Genomic DNA, 27,349 nt, shown 5'->3' on the forward strand with positions numbered 1-27,349 from the left:
GACTATATATATGACTGTCTTGGCAATCTAGCACAAAGAGCATACACCCAAGAACGTGGCTCTATTATATGTTGTAGCTTTAGAGAATCTGACAGTTACTGACTATCATATCATCATATCTTATAAAATGCCATATCACCCCTCAAGAGAGACAAAATGTTCCAGATTTTTAAGAGGCTCTCCTCCACCTTCTGTTATAAACCTGTCAGTTGACTTCCCAGAATGTATATGCCACTGTAAAAATGAACTTCACAGGATACTAAGAAGGGTGACATAAAATGAAAATGTAACTATTTAAAATACAGATACAGCTTAAAACTGACAAATTATTTGGGTATTTTTTTGACTTACTTGTTCCAACATCTCAGCCTTTTCCCTGTCCAGTTGAGATAGACGAACTCCAAGTTTGGATCTGGATTTCAACTCCTCCTCCCACAGATTATGTGTATCTTTTGCAGTTATTGACAGCATGGTTTGTTTTTGGACCTACAGAGTAAGCATTTGCACAGAACAAAAAATGTAACAAACAAATGTCAAAATTATTGTCAGGCTGGAAGTTATAAAAATTGTAGTCACATATGAAGGCCCTAATTATCAGTACACTAACTCCTCACTTAACATTGTAGTTATGTCCCTGAAAAATTATGCTTTAAGTGAAACAATGTTAAGCAAATCCAATTTCCCCATAAGAATGAATGTAAATGGGGGGGTCAGGTTCCAGGAAAACGTTTTTGCCAGACAAAAGTGTATGTGTGTGTATATATCTATCTATATCTATACACACACACATATACATACACACACACACAGAGAATAAGTTTTAAACAAACATTTTAATACTGTACACAACAATGATGATTGTGAAGCTTCGTTGAGGTAGTGGAGTCAGAGGGTGGAAGAGCGTGGGATATTTCCCAGGGAATACCTTACTGCTAAATGATGAACTAGCACTTGGCTCAGCCTTCAAGTGTTAACACATAGTTGTTAATGTAGCTTCACACTCTACAAGGCAGGAGGAATGGAGGGAGGAGACACAGCATGGCAGAGAGAGAGAGAGAGAGAGAGAGAGAGAGAGAGAGAGAGAGAGAGAGACACACACACTGTGAGTGAGTGTGTGTGAGAGAGGGAGACAGACAGACTGACCGTGTGTGTGTGTGTGTGTGTAAGAGAGAGAGAGAGAGAGATAGAGAGAGAGATGCGCATTGCCCCTTTAAGTACACTGACCCCACTCTAAGGCACTGCAGAGCAGCTCCAAGGCAGAGGGCAGGAGCAGCACACAGCAATGCTGAGGGACACCTGAACTGCCCGGCAATTGATAGCCTGCTGGGCAGCTGTCGCACAGGGAACTTAGGGGAGATGACAGGGGGTCTGCTGCTCCACCCTGGTTCCAAGCCCCCACCAGCTAGCTCCAACAGGTTCTCTTCCTGCAAGCAGTGGATAAAGCAAGCATCTGTCAATAACGTTATAAGGGAGCACTGCGCAACTTTAAACAAGCATGTTCCCTAATTGATCAGCAACATAACAATGAAACAACGTTAACCAGGACGACATTAAGTGAGGAGCAGCAAAGAGTCCTGTGGCACCTTATAGACTAACAGACATTTTGGAGCATGAGCTTTCGTGGGTGAATACCCACTTCGTCGGATGCACATCATTAAGTGAGTTACTGTACCTGTCTTTTTATCTGCTAATTTCTCTCTTAAGAAGCCCACTCAATAATCTTTAACAAGAGAGCTGTCTTGTTACTTATGACCAGGAGGCAGCAAAAAAGAAATTAGAGGAACAAATCCATAGGGGCACACTCCAACTCAACTCTCCAGAATGAGGTCTTCCATAGCTGACGATCATATGAAGTATAAAGTTAATTCAAGAAAGAAAACTAAGAGCAACACTGGGAGAACTGATGGATAGAAATGGCATGCCGTATTATGTACCTAGAGAAAAATCAGCATGTGAAATTTCTCTATGTCTAATAGAAGGCAGACATTAATGATTAGAAGCAAAAATATATAAACACTCACTCCAACCACTCACACAAATTTTAATATTATGCACAGATTTCCTGTCAGCCCTACATCAACCTACAAGACTTCTGCTAAAGGCTGCATCAAAAGAAGTCAAACTTATACAGCTTGGTAAAACTGTGGATGCTTGATCATGATGTAAACTAGCAAATTTTTTGCTTGGGTCCCTTACACTTACGAAGTTGCTGTAGACTGACTGAATGGTAATAATGCCTCTGCTTTTTGGCAAGCAGAAACTCCTTATAGTGTAGGCTTCCCCAACAATTCCTGATCCACTTAGAGATAGAACAAAGACAGTTACCTTTTCCGTAACTGGTGTTCTTTGAGATGTGTTGCTCATGTCCATTCCATATTAGGTATGTGTGCTTGCCACATGCACTGGTGCTGGAAGTTTTTCTCTCAGTGGTATCCATAGGGGACCGGCTCTGGTGCCCCCGGAGCAGCTCCCACATGCCGTGGTACAAGTGGCGCCACCGGCTCCCCGCACCCTCAGTTTCTCCTTGCCAGAAACTCCGACAGTGGGGAAGGAGGGTGGATTATGGAATGGACATAAGCAACACACCTCGAAGAATACCAGTTACGGAAAAGGTAACTGTCTTTTCTTCTTCGAGTGCTTGCTCATGTCCATTCCATATTAAATGACTCTTAAGCAGTGTCAATGGAGGCAGGTAGGAGTTCACGGCTGTGTAGATTGCAACACAGCTCTGCCGAACCCAGCGTTGTCTGTGGCTTGCTGAGTGATGGCATAGTGCGCCATGAATGAGTGCACTGAAGACCACATCGCAGCTCTGCAAATGTCATGAATGGGAACATGCGCCAGGAAGTCTGCCGAGGATGCCTGAATTCTGGTCGAGTGGGCCCTCACAACTGGCAGTGGAGGGACCTCTGCCAGCTCATAACCGGTCTGGAAGCAGGAGGTGATCCAGTTAGAAATCCTCTGTGATGACACCAAAAGGCTCTTCATGTTGTCTGCTGTCATGATGAAGAGCTGGGTCAACCTGCGGAAGGGCTTGGTATGCTACAGGTAAAACGCCAAGGCACATCTGACGTCCAGGGCATGCAGCCTCCTTTGCTCCCCAGCGGCGTGCGGCTTCGGACAAAACACCGGGAGGAAGAAGTCCTGGTTAACATGGAAAGAAGACACCACCTTCGAGAGAAAGGTTGGATGGGGTCACAGTTCAACTTTGTCCCTGTAGAACACCGTATATGGCAGCTCCGATGTCAGGGCTTTAAGTTCCGACATTCATCTCATGGATGTTATCACCACAAGGAATGCGACCTTCAATGACAGGTGGGAGATGGAGTAGGAGCCCATAAGCTCCAAGGACTGGCCCGCGAGCCTAGAAGGAACCAAGTTAAGGTCCCACTATGGGACAGGTGCCCGGGCCAGTGGGAAGAGTCTCTCAAGGCCTCTCAGGAATCAGACCGACATGTTGTGTGAAAACACTGTCTGATCTTGGATTGGCGGGTGAAAAGTGGAGATAGCTGCAAGGTGTACTCTGATGGGGAGAGGGATAGCTCAGTGATTTGAGCATTGGCCTGCTAAACCCATGGTTGTGAGTTCAATCCTTGAGGAGGCCACTTAGGGATCTGGGGATTGATCCTGCTTTGAGCAGGAGGTTGGACTAGATGACCTCCTGAGGTCCCTTCCAATCCTGATATTCTATGATTCAGGTCCCTTCCAGTTCCATGAGATAGGTATATCTCCATATATAAGATGGAGCAGATAATCTAAGATAGACTTAAAGAGGAGTGCACTGGAGAGATGGTATGCCCAGTGGGAGAACCTTGTCCATTTAGCCAGGCAGGTTGCTCTAGTGGAAGGCTTCCTGCTTTCCAAAAGGATTTGCTGGACCTCATTAGAGCAGGCCTGCTCTTCCAAGTTCAACCACACAGCATCCGCACCATGAAGTGAAGGGGGGCAAGGCTGGGGTGTAGGAGACACCTATGATCCTGTGAGAGCAGATCCTGTCCATTGGGACAGGGACAGGGAGCGGCCACCACCAGGTCCATCAGCATGCCGAATCAATGCTGGTGCGGCCACACTTGGGGCAACCATGATGACTTGAGCCTTATCTCTCTTGACCTTTGACAAGACTCTAATGATGAGCAGGATTGTACTATCTATCCCCATTTAACATATGGAGAAAATGAATCACATTCTAACACAAGGGTAGGCAAACTTTTTGGCCAGAGAGGCACATCGGGTTTCCAAAATTGTATGGGGGGCTGGTTAGGGGAGGCTGTGCCTCCCCAAACAGCCAGGCATGGCCTGGCCCCTGCCCCCTATTCGACCCCCCCCCCGCTTCTCACCCCCAACAGCCCCCCGAGGACTCCTGCCACATCTAATCCCCCCCGTTCCCTCTCTCCTGAGGCTCCCCCCTCCCCTGGAACTCTTGCCCCATTGCCCCCTCCCTGTCCGCTCCCAGAACCCCTACCCGATTGCCGCCTGCCACCCTATCCAACCCCCCTCTCCTTCCTGAGTGCCTCCCCCGGGACTCCTGCCCCTATTCAAGCCCCCTTTTCCATGCCCTCTGACTGCCCCGATCCCCATCCACACCCCCCTCCCCTGACTACCACCCCAAACTCCCCTGCCTTCTATCCAACCCAACCCCCCCCCCCGTTCCCCGCCCCCTGACATGCTGTCTGGAGCACTAGTGGCTAGCGGTGCTACAGCCGCGCTGCCCAGAGCACCAGGACAGGCAGACGCACCACCCAGCTGGAGCCAGCCACGCCACCGCGTAGCACAGAGCACTTGGTCAGGCTGTGGCTCTGCAGCTGCACTGCCGACAAGAGCTCGCAGCCCCGCCACTCATAGCATTGCACCGGCGGCACAGTGAGCTGAGGTTGCAAGGGAGGGGGCTAGTCTCCCAGGCCAGGAGCTCAGGGGCCAGACAGGAGGAGCCCATGGGCCAGATGTGGCCTGCGGGCTGTAGTTTGTCCTCCTCTGTTCTAACATGTTCAAGATGACATGGCAACCCACAGCTGAGACAAGAACAGAAAGTTTCCCACATTCTACTCCTGTACCTTAACTACATAAGCATTTCTTCCCTATAGGCCACAAAACACATTATGCATGAAACTGTTCATGTTGATAAAAACATTACATGTTTACAGGGGGCCTCATAGACTTTAAGGTGAGAAGGGACCATTATGATCATCCAGTCTGACCACCCTCACATAACCTCACCCACCCACCTCAGAAAAAGGAATTGTTAAGACCACAATATGGCTCTTAGGAAACATATAAACAAGTCCTTACTAGGACACCTTGCTCTATAATAGGGTCTTGAATGCAGCTCCTCTGGGTATTGTGTAATTTCCCCCTTCATGCAAAGCTCCCAGACAAAAAACATGGTGGCCATACTGCAGCAAAAAACTTCAGGACTGGACTTCAAAGAGAAACTGCTGAGCTTCAGTTCATCTGCAAATTTGACACCATCAGCTCAGGATTAAACAAAGACTGAATGGCTTGCCAACTACAAAACCAGTTTTTCCTCCCTTGGTTTTCACACCTCAACTGCTAGAACAAGGCCTCATCCTCCCTGATTGAACTAACCTAGTTATCTCTAGCTTGCTTGCATATATAAACCTGCCCCTGGAAATTTCCACTACATGCATCCGATGAAGTGGGTATTCACCCATGAAAGCTCATGCTCCAAAACATCTGTTAGTCTATAAGGTGTCACAGGATTCCCTGCTGCTTTTATAGACCCAGACTAACACAGCTACCCCTCTGATACTTGAAACCAAAAACAGTTATTTCATTCCTGCCCCACAACCATGATCATCTATAACAGTTTGCAGAGGAGATAAAAAGTAATGGCCATGTGAATTACGTCTTTTAATTTACCTGCTGATTTAGCTGTTCTTCTAAATTGATTTTTGCTGTCTGTAAGCCTGTTATCAAGTCTTCAAGGCGATTATGAACCTGTACAAGCATTAAAAAAAGATATTACATTTGTAACTTTCCACAGTCAAGTCCATATATAATTACAGAACAAAAGTGATGCAAAGAAACAAACAAGTATTGTGAAAATGTCTAAGGACAGTCAGACACATTCAAAGAATATTTTCCTTTTTGTATTATTACATACCTGCCATATCTGTTTTGATGTCTATGTCAACTGATTATTTCCCCTAACATTCCAGACATTATGGGACAGATTTTCAAAGGGCTTCTGAAAATGTGCTAATAAAATTGAGAAGTTGTTCATTTGCTAAATGAAAATCCACATTCTTTTCTAAATTAAAAAACCACAAATATTATCTGTATTTGAGATCCTATTTGATTTTGGAAGCCACGTGCAACGTGTTGCAAAGCAAGAGGTGCAAGTTCAGGAACCACTGAGAGATTCCAATTACAATAGACTAGTGGAATTTGGAAACATCAGAAGCATTATGGCTCTCATCTTTATAAAGAAATGGTTTAGATTTTTCTCAGATGTTTGGGGAGAGGATGGACTGAAAGGGGAGAGTTATACGTTGTGGGCAGTTAGGGTTTTAAGCTATTATGGTAGATAAAAGGAATATAGAAGAAAATGTAAAAATAGCTTTGTATGTATGATAGTTTCAATGTTTATATTTTATTTTCTACTTTTTGTAAGGTGCTCAGAGCAATGAGTGTGTGCTTGAAATCAGTCAAAAGGTAGAAAAACTGTGTTTTATAGAAAGGATATCTTATGTGATGGCCCCACAAGATTAAAAAAGGACTGTCAATCCAGAGAGGATGACAAATTACCATATATACTCGTTCATAAGCAGAATTTATTTTTTAGTAAAAAAGGGAAGCACCAGAGAAGTGGTCTGCTTATGAATGGGTATAGAGAGGAAGAGGTGGGACACAGCCCCTCCCCACAACAGAGGGCGCAAGGAGAGGCAGCACAGCCAGCAGAGACGTAAGGGGAGAGACTCGCTGCTCTCCCCCCAGCCTCCAAAGCAGCTGCAGTTCCGAGGCTGGCAGGCTGCAGCCGTGCCGCTCAGCCCCGCCCCCCAGAGCAGGCTGTGGCTGCGCTGCCCAGCTGGCCGGAGCACACTGCGGCCATGCCGCCCGGCCCAGACCACTGGAACATGTTGCGGCCACACCGCCCGGTCTGGCCCACCGGAGCAGGCTGTGACCACACTGCCCAGCTTGCCGGAACAGCTCCAGCGAGGCCAGAAACATCCTCCCCAGATAAGGTGGGAGAGGATGGGATGCGGAGAGTGTGGGGGTCCTGGGCTAGGGGTGGAGTCATGTGGGGGGTGGTCACAGGGGTTACTCCCAGCTTTTCCCCCCAAAAAGCATTTCCCCACCAGTTGTTGTCCTGGCCCATCAGACTAAGCATTTGCTGCACCAGGACACTTTGTTTACTTAGGTTTACCTCCGTGCCTGCGGACGTTTGAGGTAAACAAACCATCTTGGCCCACAAGTGGCTCCTCTTGATGGCCCAGGAGCCAAAGTTTACTGACCCCTGAATTATAGGGTTGGTTTATGAATGGGTCATAATTTTTTTCCATTTTTACTTATCCATCTTGGGGCGTGGGGGAGGGGGGAAGAGGGTCGGCTTATAAACTAACCGGCTTCTGATAGAGTATATACAGTACCAATCATTTGCGTTCATAGAGTATTTTGACTCAACAATTCTACTTATCACAAGTCTATGAACTATGTAAAATGCAGTAACTGTTGTGAAAGCATGCATACCCTGTTCTCAGAACCAAATATTCTAGGCAAAAATTATATAAAGTTCACAGCCAATATAACCTCAGCTTTTTATTGTGGCTCTTCATCTAGAAGAGAACTCAGAAGAAGTGTGGATCTGCAGAGTCAACATACAAGTCTCTCTCCTATGTTATTTGCCATATATAGAGAGACACACAGAGGGGCCTCTGTTCAGAGTCATTCAATTAATCTCTAAATCCAGGCCTGTTATTACACTGCAGGTGTCTCAGTACCTGAGGGTATATGGTGGTACTTCATTATGTATAAAATCTCTTCCACAGCATGCCTAGAAAAAGCCTAATCTCTCTCTCCCCACCCCCAAAGGACTTCCCACTTACTCCAGTGATTGAAATAGACTGTGGATACTGAGAATAATTCCTCTCGGAACAGCTTGCTTCTGCTAGCATTTAAATTTTCACACAGTCAAACTCAGGGAGCTACAGGAGCATGTGACAAAAGGCCTATCTTTGAGGAAGAGGTGTATGGTAAGATGTGTCTATATTAGACCTGAAAACAATGGCCTTCATAGCTAATTGGGAAAACTAAAGGTGCTCCCCATATTGCTTTGCCAGTTTGGGTGGAGTGGACAGTTCAATCTCTATGCTCATTCATATTTGACTTCTCTATGACACTGCCTACAAAGGTGTCAATTAGTGACAACTGTCATGGTGATTTCTCTGATGTGGACTTTATTTAAATAAAAAGCTAGTCATCACAGAAGAAAAACGGATCTTAAACAAAAAGTCAACATCTCTCAGAAGGTACCACAGGGATCCAACTTTGTTGTTTATTGCACATCACTAAACACAATATTAGGAAGCAAAAGCAAAAATCAACTATACATAGCAAAACCAACCTCTGCTTATTGAAAAATCTTATCAGTTGACAACCTAAAAATGATTTTTTCCTTATATACGTGTTCTTCCCCTACTCATTGCATATTTAAATCTTTACAGTTCTTTCATTTATATTATGTTAAAAAAATTCTAGCCATGAAATCAGTTGTAAAAACTGAGAAGCCAACATATAATACAAGGGATATAATTCTATTCAGATGATGTCATTTAGCATCAGCAGACTAGTGCAGAAGTATTTTATCATCCGAATCCCAAGGGAATTTCTATTGATTAGCTTGTTACATATATGTTTTTAACAATATACATGTCTAATGAATGTTTGAAAACTTGTCTGATTTAAAGTTTTAAACATTCACATTAGTATTAATAATAAAATATATCATACTGAAACTAATTTAAAATATGTCAATTGAATAACAATAATACATATAATGCCATCTCAAAATTCTCAGAAACCAAGTATTTGGCTATATTAGACTGGTATTTTCACAAGAGCATAACTCCATCAGATTTGACAATCTACTTCCCTTAGGCTCCTTTGAAAATCCCCACTTTAATGCATAGATGCAATAAACTCACAAGAAAGTTAAGCCTGTGGCTGACTTACAGAAGCAGAATCCTGCAGGTCTTTCTGAAGTACCTCAATTCTGCTTGTTTGCTGTTTGGTTGTAGCTTCCAATCTGGCATTTTCAATTTCAAGTCTTAAAAGCAAATAAACTTTTTAATATGTAACAATATGATTTTTCTGGACAAGTCTGTAAATCCACAATAGCACAAAACTTGAAATAGTTTTGAAATAATAATTTACATATGAATTTCATAATCTAAAATTCATTTTAAAATTGTATTTAGTATTTAATTCTGTAATTTGTAAGTGTGTATTAGCAAAGTCCTTTTTTTTCCTGGACATATTTCAACATGTTGTAATTTTCTTACCTTTGTATATGTTCTTCCAGTTGTTTTATAGCATTATTTGTTCCAGATGATGCTATTAGAAGGTCTTGCAATTTCTGGGAAGAAGCATTCACTTCTCGTTCTTTACTATCCAGCGCATTCTTCAAATCATGAATACGTCGTTCAGACTGAATATATTGATCTTCTGATTCTTGCAGCTGTAAACAAATCAAATTTAAGGTAACTGACGTTTGAAGTGCAAGTATTTAAACCATTATTGAATTTCAGATGAAAATTCAGGTTCCTGTCCATAAACATTTGTTTTAAATAAATCCCTGGTCCATTTCCTTTCTTTTCTGTCCAGGAGTCTGAAAGCCTTGTCCATGCCTTATCTTTTTCCTCAATTATTACTTGTAACATCCTCCATACTGGCCTCACCAGCCCCATACTGCTCCTCTCTAATTGTCAAAACACAGCTGCAAAAATGATTTCTCCTCATCTTATAACACCACATCACTCTTTGAATGTCTTCATTTGTTCCTCCTTGCCCGCTGTATCTCATTTAAAATTTTCATCCTTACCTTAAAGTTGGTGCACAACTTTATAACTGATCTGATATTTTATTATTTGTATTCCAGTACTTCCCAGAGGGGATCGGGGCTCACTGTGCTAATTACTATACAACCACAGAAAGAGATGGCCCCTGTCCCAAAGAGTTTACAAGATTTTAGTTGAAACAAGATGGAGCATGTTGGTGTAATAAACAAACTGAGGGTATGAAGATGAGAGGATGGCAGCAATGAGAGAGAAAATAGGAGTTACATGAATTAACTTTAAAAAAAAAATGAAGTATACAGATTGATAGCTAAAATCTCAGTTGCAGAAAATACTACAAAAATAACTGTTGCACAAATAGATGTAATAATCCAATATTTCTACTTTTCTGGAGAAGTCAGAGACTGAAATGAGCTAAAGAATTTATCTACAAACTAGATCAGGGGTTCTCAAACTTCATTTCACCTTGACGCCCTTCTGACAACAAAAATTACTATGGTACCCCAAGAAGGTACTACAGTACTCCAAGAAGCCTGAGCCCAACCAAGCCCCACCTCCCCAGGAGGGGGAGCCAACCCCACCCTCCCCAGGCCAGGGGCCAAAGCTGAAGCCCAAGTGCTTCAGCCCCAGACAGGGGGTCTGTAACCTGAGTCCTGCCCTGGGCCCCAGCAAGTACAAGTCGGCCCCAGCGACCCCATTAAAATGGGGTCCCAACCCACTTTGGGGTCCCAAACCACAGTTTGAGAACCGCTGAACTAGATAATATGTTAAGTAAAAGACATACACATGCATCTTCTTTGTCCAAGTGAGGATTTAGTTACTCTAAGACAAATTGTTATCAGGTATGTACCACAGTTGTGAAAGAATGTAAATTACTTAAATGTCATTGTGTCTCAATAACAAGTTGCATCTTAGATGCCTAGAAATAATTTTAAGTCAATAAGTGTTTAAAGTGCTGAGACGATGAAAACTACTCATTGCGCTACTCTAAATATAAACTGTATGTAGGTGCTGTGAAATGATAGCTGAAAAAGAAATAATGAATACAGCAACTGGAGCTTATACATTTTTCAGAACACATGGTTTGCGATGTCACAAAATGGGCAACTCCTTAGATAATAGAGAAAAATGTGAATTGAAGAGTTTATTGTTTCCAATGTAAGAGGTAAACCATTATTAAAGTTACAAGTTACCTGTAGTTATATGTACTGGTAAATAATAAGAAAAATGAGAAGTGATTTTGAAGCATCAAGTGGAAGAGGAATAGGTTTAATTGGGTTCTAGTTTATAACATGAGTTCTGCTTCTCTAAGCATTCAAGAATAGGTTTAGCTTAGAATTATGTGGGAAGATGATTTTAAATTGAACTGCCATTTCAGTAGTTAAAGCAATTAAAATTTCTAACTTTAGAATTTTTTTGATTGAACTGTTTTGATAATTATATAGTATTTCATTTGCTATACAGCTGACTGGCAATTTGCAAAAGACTGTAGTAAGTTTGCCATAGTGGTACCAAAATTATTTCCACAAATAATACACAAGAAGTTTTATCACTGATAAAAATTTTGTACCTTTCAGTTACTGTGATTTGATGCATTACTTCAACAAGTGTAGCATCCCGTGTCAAGGCAATTCACTTCAACCTTGTAAACACTATCCTATAAATATGTTTAGTTTGCTTTCTGTAAACTTATTTTCTTTTTAAATTCTATTCTGATAACACAAAGTCTTCAGATATGTCAAATGCAGACAATAAAGTTTTCAGGCTCTATGGCAAAACCCCTCATTTGAATAGTTAACCACCTCTCCCTGGCTCCTGGGGGAAGGCTGCTAATCAGCGTTACAACATGTGCCTAAGGAATAGCCTACTATCTCAAAAAAAGCCAACCACCACTTGACTTGTCCCTCCTCGCTTGCAAAGAGGTCTTTGGAACTGGCTGGAGAGAAGCTAGATTTTCATACCAATATGCAACTCTTTCTGGCTTCCAGCTCTACCTACATTTCCAGGATCAGAAGGGTGACAAAAAGGATTGAAACTACATGTGAGACAAGCTTCCGCTCCTGCCCCATTCCACACCACCACAGCCTGAGGTGGAAGCAGAAAGTAAGGGAGCTTCTGCTCCTGCTCCCTGCCTCAGTCCTCAGTGGAGGGGTGAAGAGCTACGTGTTTTCCTAAAAATAAAGAGGGTGGAGAGAGAATAAAATGCTTGAAATAGCAGAAGAGGATGAAATGCTTTGTAGGAGGGGGCTGAAAATTTAATTGTTAGAGGAGAAATGGAACAAGAAGAGAGGACTGATAGGCCATGGCTATACTTATAGCTGTACAGCGCTGGGAGTTACAGCTGTCTTTGTACAGCTGTGTAGGGAAAGCGCTGCAGTGTGGCCACACTGACAGCTACCAGCGCTGCAGTGTGGCCACATTTGCAGCGCTGTTGGAAGTGGTGCATTGTGGGCAGCTAATCCCACGTTCAAGTGGGCTGCAATGTGCTTTCAAAAGGGGGGGGGAGTGGAGTGTGACAGGGAGAGTGGGGAGACAGAGAGAGAGTGGATTTTTGGAGTTGACACTATGTCAGCTCCCTGCCTTGCAAGTTCTAAGGACTGGAAGATACACAGCACCTACCTTCAATCATTTTAAAAGTTTCGACCCCTTCCCCACCCCTTCTTATTCACTAATGCAAATTAGCACTCCTAAATAGCCTTCAGACCACATAAGCAGCTGCTCCAACACGGACTCCCCCCCCCCGACGTGTGGCTTCTCTCCACTCAAGCAAAACAGCTGTGAACATTCCAAAGCAATTCTCTGCCTGCCTCTTCTCCAGCAAACAGGAGCTGTGTTTGTTTTTTAGATAAGCAGCTCCAGGAAGCCCGGAGTTCAGCCACTCTTCCGGTTTGTTGTGAACAGGCATTCTGGGATACCTCCTAATACCCTGGAGGCCAATTACAGTGCTTTTGGTGGCCACACTTGACGAGCAGCGCTGCGTCACAAGCGCTGCAATCGTTATACCCCAAAAGGTAGACCAGTAAGGTGTACAGCCAGCGCTGCAGCCATGGAGTTGCAGCACCTGGATGTGCCTTGCAGGTGTGGACAGTTACTAAGTTGCAGCGCTGTAAACCCACCACCAGTGCTGCAACTCTCCAGTGTAGCCAAGCCTTGATACATTGTAGGAGCAGGGAAGACAGAATCAGTTATTTGCAGGTATTCAAAACTGATTAGTTGGAGAACAGCTGCTGCTCCAAAATTCAATGAATTAATGAGAAATTAATGTATGTTTAATTGATTAGTTAAAATTATTTATCTTGTGTTTTGCACAGTATCTGTCCTAATAGTTTCACATTAAATGCCTTAGTCTTTCCAGTGCATGCTGCCACAGATCTTCCTGACTCTGCCAATAAAATATGTTGGTCTCAGTTCTGCCTAAAATAGGAGATTAGACTTTCTGCAATGTTTAGAAGAAAAATGTAGTAATGAGAAACAATTATTTTTACCTATAGCTAATGAGGGCTGACATCATGCAGAACATTTTTCTTGAATGCTTAGAGAAGCAAAACTCATGTTATAAACTAGAACCCAATTAAACTATTCAATTACTTTATATTTAAAGAAAAAACGAACATTTTAAAGGTCAATTTTGCATTCCCTCACCCTGCTTCAAGACCTTAGCATGACCATAATATTTAAGTAAAGCTACTATTGGAAGAAAAGGGACTCCCTCCCTTATAACTTTAAAGTCAAAGGTAAGTGTAGAAGTTTAACCACCAAGGTAACTGTTGTGACAAACCATCAGTAAAACAATAGCAACAGAAATCAGCTTCTACTTTTATGTGACAAAGTAAGACACTAGATATACTTGTATTTGAAATGCCATGCTATCAAAATCTTTAAAATAGACTATGTAGAAAGGATTCCACATTTAGTTTCATGAATTGAGACATTTCGTAATATCTTGCCATTTATAACAAAGTAAATTAAATTAATTCATGAATACAACTGTATTTGATATGATTCTCAAAATAAGCAGAACATTTCGTGTTTTTCACTATTTGTAAAATCAGTGAACCAACTACAGATTTACTACTATATGAAGTTAATAGACTTTGTATACCTTGGTTTTAATTTTGTCTATTTCCTTTTGCAAATGTAGTTTGTCGTCTTCCAGGTCGTTGCGATAACGTGTTGTTACTTCAAGTGAAGCTTCTGACATTGATTGCTTTTTAAGAGCATCAGCAAGTTCTTGCTGCAGTTGTCTTACTGTACCCTAATGAAATATTTTCAAGTTTGTATTAATAAAGACTACAAAAATTAGTATGAGTCCAGATTAGGACTTAAAATATATTTTTTGTTTTGTCAGGTAATATATCTCAACGAATCCATTCAGGAGAGCACTAAATGGTAAACAATCATGTCTCCCAGTGATGTGCCTAAATAGCTGCAGTCTCCCTCCCACCTGACCACTGTCAATCAAAGCCAGTTGGACAGCAGGTGCCAATGAATTCGGATTGCCATTTCTAGAGAGGTTAAATGTTTTAGCCTGTTCAGGATGTGTGCTATCTTCTCCTCATGGTCATTTAAAAAGAAAGGGTCTTGGTCATTCCAGTGATGTAGGAAAGGACTTTTACAGAGAGTTTTCATTTTTAAGTCTGGTTTTATTTTATTTTTTTAAGATATACCAGAATACAGATTTTTCCATTTAGGCATAAAAGCCACAGTCTGATTGAGTGTATAGTTTGGACATTTGGGATTTTATTTATTTTTTTAAACCAGATGCCAATCTTTATTATCTTCCATACCAGGAAACTGAGATTGTTCAAAAGTGTTCAGAGCAATCAGCGACCACTCTGGTTATAAAAAAAAAAAAGTCACTGCTTCATATTCACAACCCCTGTACTATCCTTTTTTCTAGGTTTCCCATTCCACTAAAGAAAAAAGCCCCAAATTTTCAAATCCTCTTGAGGTTCCCATAAAAAAGTATGTGGCATATCAAAATCCTCTCTGATTTTTCACCATCTTATTTTAGAACACCGCCCTCTCTCAGCTGACATATTGTACTTAAAATTTGGGTAGCTTCGGTTATTTTTAGCATCTCCTGACGGAATCTATTATTTTAACTTATTAGCAGTTAAGACCTACAAAAAAGACTCCAGGAAAAAGTGGCTGACAGCCCTGCTACAAATTATTTTTTTCTTCTTTAAAGTAACCTTGATAAATTAGTCATTAGGTAGGCCTTCAACACCTTAACATATCTGACCTTCTCAGAGTTTCTGGAATCATAATACATAAAGGTAAATGCAATTTCAGAGTATCAATAATTTCCCAGCAACACTAAACTTAAGGCAGAGATCTACCTAAGAATTGCTGACATTCAGGGTTTATTTTCAAAATGACAGGGGACAGCAGAAAATGTCTGAAATAACATTTCCAACTTAAAATTGTAGTTGTAGTACCTAAAACTAGCTCACTCTTGAAGGTGGTGACTAGATTTCAAATGGCCAGCTCTTCTCCATTTAGCTGTCTCCTACCAATTGTCCACTCTTCCCAAGGATTCTTCAATTGATTTCTACCCATGCCCAAATCTAGTTTACTCTCCCTTGTGTTCAGCATCCCTTTCTTAATCTGTTACTTTTCTTAGTTTTCTCCAATATTCTTCTTTGTCCTTGCCAAGGCTGATTCCCCACTCTGGCACTTTGAGTGCAGAAGGTGGGGCCCGAAAGACTCTAAAAATTAATACTTGCCACTCCAGGTTTCTATTAAACTCCCAAGGTTACAGCTTTTCTCTGATCTTGGATGGATAGATGCTGCCACCACCCAAGTGCAGAACCCCTTTGAGAGCCCAGGAAGGCACACTTGGGAACTCCTTATTGTGGGATACCCTCAAGCCCTTTCACTTTTAGCTGTTGCCAGCAGCTAATTAAACAACACGTGCACAAACCTCTTAGGACACAAAAATCCAATTCTGTCCTTGAAAAAGATACATTTTATTAATAAAAAAAGAAAAGAAAATACATCTGGGAATTTAGGCTTTTGCTAGATTAAAAAAAAAACAACTACAAGGATTAAGCATCAAGAATAGGTTTCCTGAAGTCCAGCTTAAAGGTTACAAGCAAAACAAAAGCATCTGGGGTTAGCACAGTGAAGTCCACAAGCCATAAAGAAATAAAAGGGATAAACTTAATCGCGTCTTCCTAGACATTTCCTGATCTGCTTACATATCTGGGGTTTTAAATGAGTAGTTTCTAGGTATGATACTGATGATTTTTATACCTGGCCCAAGCTTCTCACAGCATAACTGCCTCTCCTCAAGAACAACAACAGACAGACAAAAAGGAAGTCTTGTTTCAATTTTACAAAAGTTCTAGCTTTCCCACATTGGCTCTTTTGGCCAGGTGCCCACTCGCTTCCTTTTACCTGTGCATAGCAGAGAGACTTTTTAACCCTTTATAGGTAGAGCACTTAGAGAACAGCTACTAAGAGTGATTTTATAGCTACTGGCTGGCTGAGTGTCCGTAAAATGGAGCTATCTCCCATCCTGCCCCCTTCATTTATCACAGTCCTATTGTCTCACTTATTTCCCACTTCCTCTCTTCTAATCTTTTGCCTTTGTGGCTTTCTTTTGTTCCATGCCACTCCAGTCTAATGCTATCTGGAACTTCTTGCACTGTTTGTAAAGTTTTAATTTCCATTCCATGATGCACAAATACTACTAGGTAGAAACTGAAAGGAGATCACACTTGTAGACAAAGTGGTTTATCCTTTAACAGTCTGAATTTGGAAGTCATTGCTCAAATCTTCTGAGCAGAATACATAGGTGAGGGAAAGCAGAGATGGGATTTATTTGCCACAAGCTATTACTCTTCCAAGTACGAAACAGATAAGCGCATTCCCCTGTAAGTAAATTACACAATTATTTTTTCCAGCTGGTGTATTTCAAAATTTTACAAGGGAAAATGTTAAACTTTGTTATGGAACCTTCAGTGAATAAATGGTAAAACTCAAATCACTGTTTGAAATTTATACACTTACCTCTCTTTCTACTTTCTCTGTTTCGTATTTAAAGACTTGTTCCCTTAAATTATTACATTTTGTGATTAATTCCTTATTTCTCTCTTCCATCATATGAACTTGCTTTTCAGTATCAGCTCTAAGTTTACTGAATATATCACTAAATCTGTCTTGGACATCACTCACAACTTTTTCTTTGATGATCCCCTTGTTTTGCATATCTTCCAATTGCTGCCGGAGTAAGACGTTTTCACTTTGGAGCTGTGCCAATCGTTCTTGCATAGATTCCTGTTTTACAATATATTTGTTCATTTGATCCTTCTCAATTTGTCGGGCATGATCAAGTTCTTTTGCCTGACATTGTGCATGACTTAGATCTCTTTGAGTACTTTCTAAAAGCAAAGTTTTTTCTCTAAGTGTATGTGTTACATGGTGAAGTTCATTTTCTAGACTGTTAGCTTTAGTTTCGACTTTACTAAGCTGTTGAGACAAGATATTATTGGTGTCTCGCAGATTGGACAGGTCATGACTGAGCTTGTCTTGCAAACGAAGCCATTCATCACGCTCTCTTTGTAGTGTTCGCTCAACATCACTTTTTGATTTCCGACAGCATTCAAGTTCTTGAACAGCAGAGTTCAAACGGGAACGGAATGATTCCATTTCTGTCTCCAGTCTATCTTTATTTTCTTTTGCATGCTCTATTTTGGAAGTTAACATTGCAGATTCTGTCTTTAATACATTCAGCTGTCCATTGTACTGAAAAACTGTTTGTGTCAAAGCCTCCTCATTGAGTTTTAGCTCCTTCCTAAGATCTTCATTTTTTTCTTTCAAGACCTCATTTTCTTCTAAATATTTGGTTTCTTCCTCCTGGTGCCGAATTCTTATTTGATCAAGCTCTAGTCTTAGTATAGCAATTTCATCTTGCAGTATCTGATTTTTGTGTAACAGATCCTTTTCTCTCTGATTATCAGGTACCTGAGTAATTGAGAACATATAAACAGAGGTGAGGGGGGGAAGGAAAGGAGAGGAGTTAAATTTCAAAAAACTGAGAACAAACATGCATTTTGATGTTTTCTAATAATCAACCTTAACTTACTTAAAATAGCTTTATAAACTACAATCTAATTGGCTGAAAAGGCTCTGAACCCACATTATCTTTTAGTGGATGAACTCACTGGAACTGTAAGATACTATTCAGCAACCAAATCAGTAAGCCACATTCAAGTGTCTTTTTATATCAACAATAATATAAACAAACTCTTTAAATATTTTAAATCTAAAGCCTTTAAAATATATTACAGTGTTACTGAGTACATGTACGCTTTAGTGTATATGGGTGTGTCTTCATATTCCTTTAAAATTGTGGTTTAGGCTTGTTATCCCATTCGCAGAATCAGCAACAGAACCAAGCTCTCCTGATTCATTGTGTTATTACTTCCCAATTTATTATCTCCTTCTCTGACTTCTGTTTGAATATATATACTATATCTTTAAACTTTATGTATTATCTTGGCATTAAAGTGTGGTTTTTCCGTGTATACTTCGTTTTCCTTCCCTCTCTCTTCTTTCCCATATTAGTGAAGCTTAGGTACGTAGTCTTCCAATCATCCAAACAGCATAATGTACTCAGATAATAATCAAATAGGAGATGTATATGTAATCTCTTTTGCTCTGGAAAGGGATAATTCATCCACTGTACTGAGAATTTTGGGTAGTGTGGTGAGGAAGAATTATGACCAAAAGTTGGAGTGCTTCTGACAAACAGCTTCTCACTGTGTCAAGCTCAGGCATGTTAAATGTAATCACATTACTTTGAAGATGAAGTTACACTCTCAAAAGTGACTGTAAAAATGGTGTTCCTGGATTCCACGTTTGTCTCTCAGTGGCTTATTTACCAAATTTGCTCAGTTTACAAATAAACAGCTATTTTTAATAGATGCGTTCATTCTGCTTTGTCCCTCACTGCTAGTAGTAAGGAACTCAAATGGAAACTTTGTTATCTAGTATATGATTGTATCTGAGCCAGAAAAGGATCCAGATCAATCTCCCTCAACTTCATTGGCGCTGCACTGCTAGCAGAAGTTTAAAGTAATTAAAAAAAAACAACAGAAAACATTTCAGAATAATGTCAGAAAAATAAGCAGATGACTGAAGTTGAGAAAAGTCCTTTTTACTTTACAAATTTTCTAAGAGTATTTGGTGGATACTGCCATCCACAGCATACCAATTTTAAATCTGAAAGGGAAACAAAGATAGCAATGTTTACAAAACTATATTACTTTTATATATTGTAAATATTCTGGCAAAGGATGGCATTTTAAGTCAACACAATTAGAAAAACATCCTTTGTTTACACTTAATAATGAACACTATGTAAGCAGGGGCGGCTCTAGGCATTTTACTGCCCTAAGCACGGCAGGCAGGCTGCCTTCGGGAGGTCCGCTGAAGCCGCGGGATCAGCGGACCCTCCGCAGGCAGGCCGTCGAAGGCAGCCTGCCTGCCGCCCTCATGCGGACCAGCAGAGCACCCCCTGTGGCTTGCTGCCCCAAGCACGCGCTTGGCGTGCTGGGGCCTGGAGCCACCCCTGTGTGTAAGTTTACTTGAACTGGACAGAACACTGCTTACTTCTGAACTTTTAGCTACTGTTATTTTAGTCTCTTCTTCTATTTCTTTCTGTTTCCAAAGATGATTGTTCAAAATACCCTCTTGTAGAGCTCTGGCACTCTGTTCTTGAGAGAGCTGTCTCTGGGTTTCATTACGTTCTTCTTCAACCTAACACAAAAAAAATATATTTTAAACATTTTAATATTGGAAAAATATACTAGATATAGTAATAATTGTTCTTTTCATCATGGCTTCCTCACCTATACATGAAGAGGTTCTGTACATTTGCCTAAAGAACACTTCTTTCAGCTATGTCTGCTTCCTTAGGATGCATATAGGATGGAAGTCTATCTTGAAAAGACAGCATTTAATATTCTCTACCTGATCTACTTTTAACAGTCAACTGAAAAAAAGTCCAATATTTAGATCACCCCAAACATTAAAAAAAACCATTTTTGTAATAAATTTTTCTTTCAAAGATGAAAGTAGTCACAAGTAAACATAGCTCTGAACTTTCAAAAATATGTCCCCAAATTATGGGCTTAAAGTTGCAAATACAATTACTGCACCTGCAGTAATTACTGCAATTGCTGATTAAACTCCTGATTGCCACATAAAATACACAAGTAATTGCATTTGCAATCTCAACGCCTTAACTGAGACCTAGCTAAAAGTCAAGTTTTTAATATCATTGCACAGTAATGTACAGCAAAATTTAGTTAAGACATTAAACCTCAGAAATGTATAGCATCTTGACTTTAATAGAACTTAGGTATGTGCTTAAAGTTAAGCACATGCTTAAATGCTGTGCAGAACAGGACTTCAGTTCTTCGCCGAAACGGGATTTATATATTTGTGCTCAATCCAAGACTTTGTCAAATTGTTGTACAAACAGTTCAGTGTGTCCATACTAGCCATGCTTACTGGTGTCCTGAAATGTTGCAGTTTTCACAACATCCACAAAGTCTATTCTAAACCATTTCAGATGCCTTTTGTGTACTGATCATACAGTTCCTGGCACAGCTTCCAGAAGCAATTGATTCTGGGAGATTTCAAAATATTGATGATGCAATGTGGGACAGTAACAAAAAGACCACCTGAACCATTTTATTCTGAACCATACTAGTTCCATCCACATTTGCACTAAACCTGCAGAAGCTGAAATTGTTCAGACTAATCTAGTATTTATTCCTACTGAAAACAAGTCTAATCTAAATGGTAGTTGGCACCAATGAAAACAATTTGGATCTCGCAGGTGTAAGAATAGGATGTGATCTACAAGTGTAGTAGGAGGACCATGCTATTCTTACCATAGTAGGTTTCTCCAGAGAAGACAAGGCCTAAAAGTCACAATGGGAAATTGCTATTATGTTTTGAGGATAAGTTGGTATGCAGGCTGATTTTAAGAATGTTCAATGGTAAAGAAGCCTTAATGTTAAATACATTTCAACACTGAAGGTTATAAGTAGGTCAAGCCTAGTGAAAAGATCCATGAGATCATGTGCAGACAGTTGAATGGTACACATCTCATAAATACAGTATGAGTGTTTCAATAGCTTAATAATCATATTTGAAATACCCAATCCTTTACTATAGAAATCATTATTCTTATTTTATAAAGTCAGTGCCTCATTGAGTATCAACTAACTATACAAGCCCAATCAAAACTATTTCTCAGAAATAGAGACCACGAATTCATAGCTTTGACATTTTGCTTTTTTTAAAAAAAAAAATCTGTCAACATTAGGTGAAGACTGACACTGAAATGCAAGTCAGAAATGAACAAAAATTCTGTGCGTGTTTTCTGAAAATAAGAGAAAAAATAAATCAAATGATCTTTTCAACTTAAAGTGATATTCTCAATATTCTTTGTCACTTCTTAAGCTGAACTAATTGGACAATTTTAGATTATTTCTAAAGCTGTAACAAAAAACCTCCAGTCATCTCGGATGAGCAGGTTACTTTTCATGGAAAACTAATTTGGTACGCTAAATGTAATAATGAATCTACAATTAAACAATTTGATCACCTAGTATCACCTATCAGAGGGGTAGCCGTGTTAGCCTGGATCTGCAAAAGCAGCAAAGAGTCCTGTGGCACCTTATAGACTAACAGACGTATTGGAGCATGAGCTTTCGTGGGTGAATATCCAAATAAGGGTATTATCAAATAAGGGTAAATGAATTTTCTAGTGTTTGGTATTGAATAAAGAATTATTTTGCAAGAATGGACACCCTACTTCCATTTTAAAAGTCTAAATAACTAGAGCCCTGCCGAGATACAAAATTTGAGTCTGCATCCACCCATGATCTGCAAACATGGTCTGCAGATATAAAGTGGATATCTGCAGATTTGCAGGGCTCTATAAACGACAGATAGAGTTCTCACAGCTAGAACGTCACCAAAGGACACAAAATTCTTACCATTTTTCGAACAGTATTCACAAGGCCTCGTATTTCCTGAGGTGTTTTCCTCTTGAACCCCAGGTCTAATGTAGCTGAAGGAAAACTAATCCCTTTACGAGAGTTCTCTCTCACAGGAGGAATAGAAAATGATAGAAGAGGGGAAGGAAATCTGCTTTCAAATCTGCTGGGAACATGTGCTCTACATAAAGGAGTAGAGGCAACAGAGCCTCTAAGAGGAGGACTAGAGAAAGAAGAAATGGGCTCCTGATGAGGCTGAATTACTTTCTTCATTCTATTAATTCTAGATCTGCCAGATCACTTGCTATAATCCACACAGACAGAAGTCAAAAGGAAATTTCCTAGTACTCTAACCTCTGAGAATATCCACTTTCGAGCAACACAACTGCAGTCTTCACAAATATTTCTTAAATCCACATTTTTTTCAGCTTGTTAAAGATCTTCTCTTCCAAATTCCGAAACAAAATATTACGCTGGAGATAATGGAATCCCAGGAAAAAATTATAAAAGAAAATATAAGACCCGGGGAACTTAACAGAGTGTCCTGAAGTGAGACAAAAACCTTCCTTAATTTCTTGACGTTTGTTCATAAGCTCTATGTCTATCTCATAAGCTCTAAAAATAGGCAGGTATTTTAACTATTCTTAAAATTGAACTCAAACAGCAAATATGGCAAATTTAAAATAAAATCAGTAAGCTAACATGTTGTTCTACTTAATTTTACAAATTTGTAATCAATTTATTATGGAAAAATAAAAAAATGGAAATACTATAAATAACGATAGATCCATATCTGCATCTGTCTCTCTTGCTGTGTTCATCTGACATCACAAAACACTAGAGCTTTACTTTCATGGCTAATTATGATGTCATTAAAAATTTCTCCACACCTGCCTATCTTTATAACTCAATTTCTTGTTTGTTCTCAATGATAAGGTTACAAAGAAACAAGATACACATTTGTCATTCCTCTAAATTCAATGAAGCAGGGTGAAATGAGAAATATTGTTGTCAAGAACCAAAACAGAACAATTATCAGATATTTATCTTCTTCACTTTAGAGAGTCAATAAGAAGATTAAGAAGTTCTCCGAGTATACCACCCTGGCATATCCACATTTTTGAACATGCCTTAGTACCACAAGCTTAATAGCATCTGGAAAGCAGTGACCTTTAGGGGTCTGAATAAGCCTCCCCACAGATCAGGATTGTTGTCAGATAATAGAAACTGAGGGCTGCTGGGACTACAGTCCCTTTTATGCCTATATTCAATTAACAATATGGTCGGTCTGAGAAAAATTAAAAAAATAACATGGAGTAGATTTGTAGAAGCAGCATAGTAGCATATGCATTCTCAGAATGAGTGCTGGAATCTGCACAGCCAGCCCTTGAAAGAGAATCATAGTTTCATGAGCATGAATTATATACCGCCATTGTAAACGTTTGACTTTACATTTTAAAACTCATTTCTTAAAACATATTAGAAGAGCACATCTGAATTAAAACAAATGGGAAGTAACATATATAAGAAAATTGTGTTGAACTACATATCTTAAGATTTGATAAATAATAACCTGTTTCAAGTGATTTCTCAATGTTCTCAACTCCATTTCTAGACTCCTTTGGGTTAGCTCAAGCTGTTGTTTCTCCTCCAACTCTTTACAGTACTGATCTTCTTTCTTTCTAAGCAGTTCTCTGTTTTTTTCATATAGCATTTCTGTACTCATTCTCCTTTCTTCTTCTTGTTTCAAAGTAAATCTGGTATTTAACACAACATTATTTTAAAACCAAAACCCTGGAACATGCTTGCACCCATCATGAATTTCAACTGTTGATATTTCAGCCCACTTAAAAATTTGGTAAAGAGAAATATTCCACAGTATGTAGCTTGAAGAACAAACAAACAGAAGCAGCACATTTTTAAAATCCCAACCACCTTCAATTCTTATCTTGTGACTCTTAAACTGACTTTTAAAGCAAATTGTAACCTCATTCAGAGGTGCCAGCTATACAAAAGTTTTGATGAAGACACATAACACAGAAATTCACCAGTATGTAAGCTTTATAACAAACTAATCCTATATCTTATCCCAAATCACGGAGATGAGAAAGGAAGGGATTCTCCCTGGTCCCTTCCAAAAAGGTACTATCCAAAATGTTGAGTCATTCTACTAATAATATGGAACAAAGCATATTAAAACAGAGCAATTAACTTAGAAATAAAACATATGGCCAGATTCTCAAGCTAGTGTGAATCAGTGGAGCTATGACACTTTACTATAGTTGAAGATATGGCCAACAATCTAACTAAGGTAAAATTTGGCAGCTGCCTGAAATATCTTTACTCTGAACCTGTAATATTCACGAGGAGTTCCAAATAGTAAGTATAGTAATACTACCAGTAAACTAAGGATACGTCTATACTGCCCGTCACATCGGTGGATAGTGTTCAATGTATTGAGAATTGGTGGCCAGGACTCGGGCAGTATGAGTGCCACTGAAAATTAGCTCACGTGCCGCCTTTGGCGCACGTGCAATAGGTTGCCTACCCGATTTAATTTGTAGGTTAACAGAGAATGAAGGCCTTGAGGAGAGTTTAGCAATTTTATTTTTATTCTTTTCTGATAACTGAATCCAATTATCTATAAGTATAGAGACAGTGAACAATGACAAAAACAATGCATGGTATGTTTCCTTGTTCCATGACGTGACTAATAAAGCATTTGAATATTGGGTGACTTTTTAGATATTTTAACCAATATCACAAATTATTAGACAACAGGAGAAATCTTATTGTATATGAGGAAATGGTTGCTTTAAAATTGTGCTGAAGATTTTCCAAGTATTTGTAACTACTAATACATAAAAGCAGCAAAGAATCCTGTGGCACTTTATAGACTAACAGACGTTTTGGAGCATGAGCTTTCGTGGGTGAATACTCACTTCGTCAGATGCATGTAGTGGAAATTTCCAGGGGCAGGTATATATATGCAAGCAAGCTAGAGATAACGAGGTTAGTTGAATCAGGGAGGATGAGGCCCTGTTCTAGCAGTTGAGGTGTGAAAACGAAGGGAGGAGAAACTGGTTTTGTAGTTGGCAAGCCATTCACAGTCTTTGTTTAATCCTGAGCTGATGGTGTCAAATTTGCAGATGAACTGAAGCTCAGCAGTTTCTCTTTGAAGTCTAGTCCTGAAGTTTTTTTGCTGCAGGATGGCCACCTTAAGGTCTGCTATAGCATGGCCAGGGAGGTTGAAGTGTTCTCCTACAGGTTTTTGTATATTGCCATTCCTAATATCTGATTTGTGTCCATTTATCCTTTTCCATAGAGACTGTTCAGTTTGGCCGATGTACATAGCAGAGGGGCATTGCTGGCATATGATGGCGTATATTACATTGGTGGACGTGCAGGTGAATGAACCGGTGATGGTGTGGCTGATCTGGTTAGGTCCTGTGATGGTGTCACTGGTGTAGATATGTGGGCGGAGTTGGCATCGAGGTTTGTTGCATGGATTGGTTCCTGAGCTAGAGTTCCTAGGGTGTGGCGTGCATTTACTGGTGAGAATATGTTTCAGGTTGCCAGGTTGTCTGTGGGCGAGGACTGGCCTGCCACCCAAGGCCTGTGAAAGTCTGGGATCATTGTCGAGGATGGGTTGTAGATCCCTGATGATGCATTGGAGGGGTTTTAGCTGGGGACTGTATGTGATGGCCAGTGGAGTCCTGTTGGTTTCTTTCTTGGGTTTGTCTTGCAGTAGGAGGCTTCTGGGTACACGTCTGGCTCTGTTGATCTGTTTCCTTATTTCCTCATGAGGGTATTGTAGTTTTGAGAATGCTTGGTGATTTTGTAGGTGTTGGTCTCTGTCTGAGGGGTTAGAGCAGATGCGGTTGTACCTTAGTGCTTGGCTGTAGACAATGGATTGTGTGATGTGCCTGGGCTGGAAGCATGAAGGTAGGCATAGCAGTCCGTAGGTTTTCGGTATAGAGTGGTGTTAATATGACCATCACATATTTGCACCGTGGTGTCTGGGAACACTTCAACCTCCCTGGCCACTGTATCGCAGACCTTAAGGTGGCCATCCTGCAGCAAAAAAACTTCAGAACTAGACTTCAAAGAGAAACTGCTAAGCTTCAGTTCATCTGCAAATTTGACAACATCAGCTCAGGATTAAAAAAAGACTGTGAATGGCTGGCCAACTACAAAACCAGTTTCTCCTCCCTTGGTTTTCACACCTCAACTGCTAGAAGAGGGCCTCATCCTCCCTGATTGAACTAACCTCGTTATCTCTAGCTTGCTTGCATATATATACCTCCCCTGGAAATTTCCACTACATGCATCTGACGAAGTGGGTATTCACCCACGAAAGCACATGCTCCAAAACGTCTTTTAGTCTATAAGGTGCCACAGGATTCTTTGCTCCTTTTACAGATCCAGACTAACATGGCTACCCCTCTGATACTAATACATAAGTGATTCATATTTCAGAGTGTGAATTCCAAACTTTACAAATAGTAAGGAAGACAAAGTGTCCTGTGATAAAAAACATTGCCATGCAACATCTGAGATAAAGGGTTCAATGCCATACTTACTGTAACTGTGCTAGACTACAGCTGCTCATGAGTGTAGAGCTGGTATTCATTTACTTGTCATTTTATTTAAAAAAACAACATTCAAATATTTGTTACGAAAATAAAGCGTGTATAAGGATTTGGTAAATAGAAAAGAAAAACAAAAGTATGCCAAATTTGGGATCAACCTAAAGTGTCCTTTTAAATACTAATACTTATCTGTTACACAAAAATCAACTTCTAAAAACAGGCTATTTATGTGAACAGTAACAAAAACAAAATTACACCCACCCCCAATCCGTACTACTCAGATACTGTGCAGGTGGGAGCCCAAAGTTTGATCTTCCTTGACTGATCTGTCGCTGCTAATTGTGCTTGTCTTCACCCTTGCTTTCTTCCTTAGAACTGACATAGCCAGAGCAAACTTCCTGGCACCCTTAAGGTTCTTCAGTTTGCTGGAGAAAGTCACGGGAGCCAAAACTGGCCTCTTAGACCTTGGATCCAACATGTTTCTGCAACTGGATGGTTTGGCCTCAAGGGGCTCCTCAAGGAGCAGCAGCTGTAATCTGTTGTGCCTCTTATCAAGAGCTCTGGGTGTGAAAGTCCAGCAGATGGAACACCCAGATGGAAAGAGGTTGTCTCCCAAGCATTTCAGACACTGAATGTGGTCATCTGAAGCCGGGAAGACAGCTGGGCTTAAAACCCAGCTTCTTTTTCTTGGGTTCTACCATAA

General features: G+C 40.3%; 1 protein-coding gene across 13 annotated transcripts in view; it reads right to left on the reverse strand.

Moving 5' to 3' along the window:
* ANKRD7 (ankyrin repeat domain 7) overlaps window positions 1-27,349 on the reverse strand; it is a 200,836-nt gene that overhangs the window by 60,311 nt on the left and 113,176 nt on the right. For all 13 annotated transcript variants that reach the window (XM_030549082.1, XM_030549080.1, XM_030549088.1 and 10 more), the window contains 8 exons: window positions 23,628-23,811; window positions 19,653-19,799; window positions 17,049-18,002; window positions 14,134-14,286; window positions 9,519-9,694; window positions 9,190-9,283; window positions 5,878-5,955; window positions 352-486 (listed from right to left, as the gene is read on the reverse strand). In XM_030549082.1, the coding sequence (XP_030404942.1) occupies window positions 352-486; window positions 5,878-5,955; window positions 9,190-9,283; window positions 9,519-9,694; window positions 14,134-14,286; window positions 17,049-18,002; window positions 19,653-19,799; window positions 23,628-23,811 (1,921 nt within the window). The remainder of the gene's footprint in view (window positions 1-351; window positions 487-5,877; window positions 5,956-9,189; window positions 9,284-9,518; window positions 9,695-14,133; window positions 14,287-17,048; window positions 18,003-19,652; window positions 19,800-23,627; window positions 23,812-27,349) is intronic.

Source organism: Gopherus evgoodei, chromosome 1, assembly GCF_007399415.2.
Source record: "Gopherus evgoodei ecotype Sinaloan lineage chromosome 1, rGopEvg1_v1.p, whole genome shotgun sequence".
In the NCBI taxonomy this organism is placed as follows: domain Eukaryota; kingdom Metazoa; phylum Chordata; order Testudines; family Testudinidae; genus Gopherus; species Gopherus evgoodei.